Raw genomic sequence first — 4,381 nt, 5'->3', positions numbered from 1 at the left:
TAAAAGGTAAGCCAAAGAAACTCCCTTACCCTCCTTTCAGTAAAGCACTATTTGGCCCTTATAATCTCTAGAATGGGAGCTCAGAAGCGTGCTTAGTGGTTCAACCAGTATTTCTAATCCCTTGTATATCCCCGGGTAGATCACTGCCATTGGTATGGCATGCAATGTCTCCGGTCCTAAAGTTTATGTGCAGGTGGAAATTCATTGTCTAGAGTAACAACTAGGGTGAGTAGAGTGCTAGGCTTGCTAGCATGTTTGCCCAATTTTGAGGTTCAATAATTGGAAGACTACAGACCAGCAGATGTAAGCTATATTCTTGAAATGATGTTAATGACGGAGTGGGTGGCTCCATACTTTGAACAGGTTGCACAATTCTAGAGATGTTATTTGCACTCTGATCGTGGCAGCCTCATGGAGATTTTGGCCTCCTCTAAGCCCTAATCTTTTGCCTTAGTTCACTTTTGGTTCAGAAGTCAGGCAGGATGCCAGTTATTGGGCTTCCTGTGCAAATGTCAGAAGTTGCTTCTCTGATATCCAGCTTCCTTATTTATGAAATAAATATAACGAGAGTTACAGTGGATAATTGTTATATGTCTCTGCTCCACAAAAAGTTGTTTGGCTATAGTAATACTCTGAAACTCTGGTGACCCCAAACTGACATCCACAAATATTAGCAGTTCAATAAAAAAATCACTTTAAATGAGTATTTTAGGAGAGGCTTATTTGGGAGAGGAGCTAGGTTCGTACGATCAGCTCAATTATCCCATTGATAATTTTATATTAGTTATATGTTAAAAGAATACCATTTGGATATGTTATGTTAAATAAAATGCAGTAGGAAGTGAACTTCCAAGTGTTTGTTCTTACCTTTTAAAATGTGACCACTACATTTTTAGATTGCCATGGAGGTTGCATGATGTTTCTGTTGTGCAGTTCTGGTTTGGAAGAATATCAAGAGTAGTAGTAGGGGTTAAAATGAACTTGTGTTCCTTCCTTTTACTTGTCTAACTTCTACCCAAACTTGAGGACTCTTTGGGCAAGTCAGGACATTTTGGAAATCTAGTCACTGTTTGCATAGAAATAGGAACTACCTCATGACAGTGCAGCACCCAAGACCCTCCAGGATAATGAGGGGCCCTGCATGCTACTTAAGGAACAACTTGCGTTCATACCTTTCTGGCCGTCAGTTCCATCGCATCCTGGAAAGCCTTTGGACCCTGGGGGGCCCGGTGGACCCGGGGGACCTGGTGGCCCCGGCAGACCACAGTCACCTGGATCCCCTTTCAGAAAGTCAACACTCCCGGGGGGTCCTGGGGGCCCAGGTGCTCCTGACCAAGGGGAGGAAGAAAAAATATTTTTTTAGTCAAAGACAAATGTATATATTGTCTGCTTGAGGGTTTCTTAAGAAAATCAATTTAATAATTTACAAGCAAGGGATTGGGGGGAATTAGATTAAGAAAATCAACAGCATCAGAAGTGAAACAGAGGGTGGGTCACAAGAAGCCCAAGTGGAGAAATAGCATCAATGGTAGGTTAGTAATTGTTAGACAAGATGAACCTAGGCAAAGCCCTCCTTCCCTTCAGAGACATTCCTTTGGAAAGTATCATTTCATGGTTTTTGTTTGCATTGCCACCTCACCGCTTTATAAGATGGATAGATGGATGGAAACATGGCTAGACAGATGGATGGACAGACAAATGGACAGATAGATAGGCTTTTGAGGACATTACAGCTGATGGAAAAGGAAGGTTTACTCAACTACATTTATAGTCCTATTTGAAAATAAGTGTCTTCACATAGGAATGAATTCTATTCCTACTTATATACTTAGTGCATTCTTGAGTGCTTTTAATTTTTTCCTAAAGATTCAAACAGTGGGCTTGTGTCCCTGTAGAAGAATTCTCAGAGCATGTATGAATGTGATGGTCAGCATTTAGCAAGATATCAGAGCTGTGCTCTTCTCCCAATCCCCAACTCAGCTCCTGCCTAACCCTACTTGGTCAGCTTAGCAACGACTTCCAACATCTTGCCTTGCTGGATTTTGTCTCTCTAAAGTAATAGGAGGAACAACACGTACTGTCTTATGTGTGACAGGCCCAGGTCCTATCACTCCGGGCCAGTGGCAGTTGTTTATGAGACGGGGGCTAGAGACCCACAAAGAACATGTGACTCCCTCCTGAAGCCTCATGGTCAGCCTCAAGCTAGCCCTGGGAAGTGCTTGCTCGGAGTCAGAGTTTGAATTCATGGAGAAACTGTCTGACGGAGTTGGAAGGGAAGAGTGAGAGGACCCAGTTATGGTCCTGGATAGGCTCCTGAGAGCCCACTACTCCCCACACTCCCACCCCAACTGGACCCCGCTTAGCCATCTGCCAGATGGACGGGGCTGTTCTGCTCTGCCTGTCTCTGATCCTGTGTCCCTGCAGGGCTGACAGCATCTAGCAAAGGGAGTGTGGCCATCGTTGGTCGTGATTTCCTTATACCTCTTGGGCCATCAGGGCCAGGAGGTCCCCGATCTCCAGGTGGACCTGGCTGAGGAACAACACCCTTAGGAGCTTCTCCTCTGGCGCCTGCAGGGCCAGGTAGTCCTGGTCTCCCTGAGAAGACACATGTTCAGACGTCAGCCTCATTTACATTTGGCAGGTTTTGATTTAGTTATTTGAAGAGAGGCAAAGCATGCCACTTCTTACCTGGGGGGCCTGGAAGACCTTTCTCTCCAAAAGGTCCCAGAGGAGAGATTCCCGGGCTCCCAGGGTCTCCTGTCTCTCCTTTTGGCCCAGGTATTCCCACTGGCCCAGGCGGGCCTGTGTCATGCAAACCTTCATGGGGAAAACAGCATTAATACCGTATCTTCTCCTTGCTTTTCCCTGCCACAGCATCTGGGAAGGAACTGCTTCCCAACAGTGGCAGAGAAGTGGTTATTCAGTGGAGACTGACCACTGGCTGCAATGGGGATCCCCAAGGCTGCATGGTATTCCTGGGTAATCCCTTTGATTTCTTTTATGATTATTTTCCACATTGGAAAAAAATACACAAACACAACAGTGTAGAGACAATGCTGACCCTCTAAATTCTACAACAGAGAAAGCAAAAACAAATGTGATAAAACAATAAATAATTATGAATTCACTGCTTTGAAAATTGAGGTGGACACTGGCATAACTAGACCTCCAATGGAACGTCCATAGTTGACCAGCTCCCTACACTGACCTAATCTTCACAGACTGGACATGCACCCCACACCCGTGTCAGTACAGCAGGCTGAGTTCCCTATGTTCACCACCTCCATATGTTGACCACTCTGTTACAGGCCCTTAGGTGGTCAACTTACAGAGGTTCTACTGGATTATGGAATTTCGCACTGAAGAGGGAGAACTCCAGTGGTTTAGGGAAGGTGCAAACATTTAATCAGACATTTGGAAAAGCCACTGCATGAATCCTAAGTGACCTAAATTACTATAAAGTACTTTTTTCCCCAAATATACAGATTTTCCCTCTCTGACAACAGATTCAAACCACACAGCACAATTAGCCTGTTCCCCATGGTCACTCATGGGTGGGGTTCCGGCTACTTGGTCTGACTGTGAGCCATTTTCTGGGAGAGTAACACAGCAGATGTGCATGCCCTTAATGAACAGGCTAAAATGCGTTACTGAAGATTAACCTATCTGCAGTGTCAAAAATACCAGCACACGGCTCAGGTAATTGGTTTCGGCAGTGCCTGTGAAAGGCTGTAAAAGTACTAATTCCGACATGCCGGTACTACACTTAAAACACTACAAACAGTTTAAAGCCTCAGCTATTTATTTGTTATTATAACATTTTGAAATCTAACTCCATTAACGCAATTATTCAGAGTGTTTTTTAGCAGAGGCCCAAGCAATGCCAACAAAAGTCACTGTTAACCAGCCATGCCTTCTCAGACAGGGTTTTTTCAAACATCCTTTTTATGTCATTGTCAACACTAAAAGTGCTTCCAACTCTGTCTCCAACCTAAGCCAGTTTTTTAGTTTCACCCCTAAATCTCATGAGACGAGGAAATCTCAGGGGAGGTACTACTTTATCTCACAGTCCACGAGTGGTTTTTATCTTACCTGAAACACCTTTGGCTCCTTTCTGACCCTTCAAACCGTGCAAGCCATCCAGGCCAGGCGACCCGGGGGGACCTAAAATACATCAGAGATTTGTGACCCAAAGGAAACCAGTCGCTGGGCCTCACTCTGGCCACAAAGCACAAGAACTGCCTGGCAGAGGGTGCGCTGATGGGGAAGGCAGGTGGATCTCCCCATCTGGGTGGTATCGTCAGGGCAGAAGCCCAGGATTCTTTAACACGTTCATCTGATGAAGGTTTTCTGCCATGATAGCATCACACACACATTTCTC

At 45.0% G+C, this 4,381-nt stretch overlaps 1 protein-coding gene across 1 annotated transcript in view; it reads right to left on the bottom strand.

Moving 5' to 3' along the window:
• The window catches only part of COL4A4 (collagen type IV alpha 4 chain), a 104,661-nt gene that overhangs the window by 14,557 nt on the left and 85,723 nt on the right, over positions 1–4,381 (bottom strand). Inside the window, exons 37-40 of the mRNA XM_003784892.2 lie at positions 4,093–4,164; positions 2,689–2,817; positions 2,482–2,595; positions 1,173–1,328 (exon numbers count right to left, since the gene is read on the bottom strand). Of these exons, the coding sequence (XP_003784940.1) occupies positions 1,173–1,328; positions 2,482–2,595; positions 2,689–2,817; positions 4,093–4,164 (471 nt within the window). The remainder of the gene's footprint in view (positions 1–1,172; positions 1,329–2,481; positions 2,596–2,688; positions 2,818–4,092; positions 4,165–4,381) is intronic.

The sequence above is a fragment of the Otolemur garnettii genome, unplaced genomic scaffold (genome assembly GCF_000181295.1).
Source record: "Otolemur garnettii isolate 467f Iridium unplaced genomic scaffold, OtoGar3 scaffold00013, whole genome shotgun sequence".
NCBI classification, from domain to species: domain Eukaryota; kingdom Metazoa; phylum Chordata; class Mammalia; order Primates; family Galagidae; genus Otolemur; species Otolemur garnettii.
Note: the sequence above shows the minus strand (reverse complement) of the source record. Positions and strands in the feature narration are given on the sequence as shown.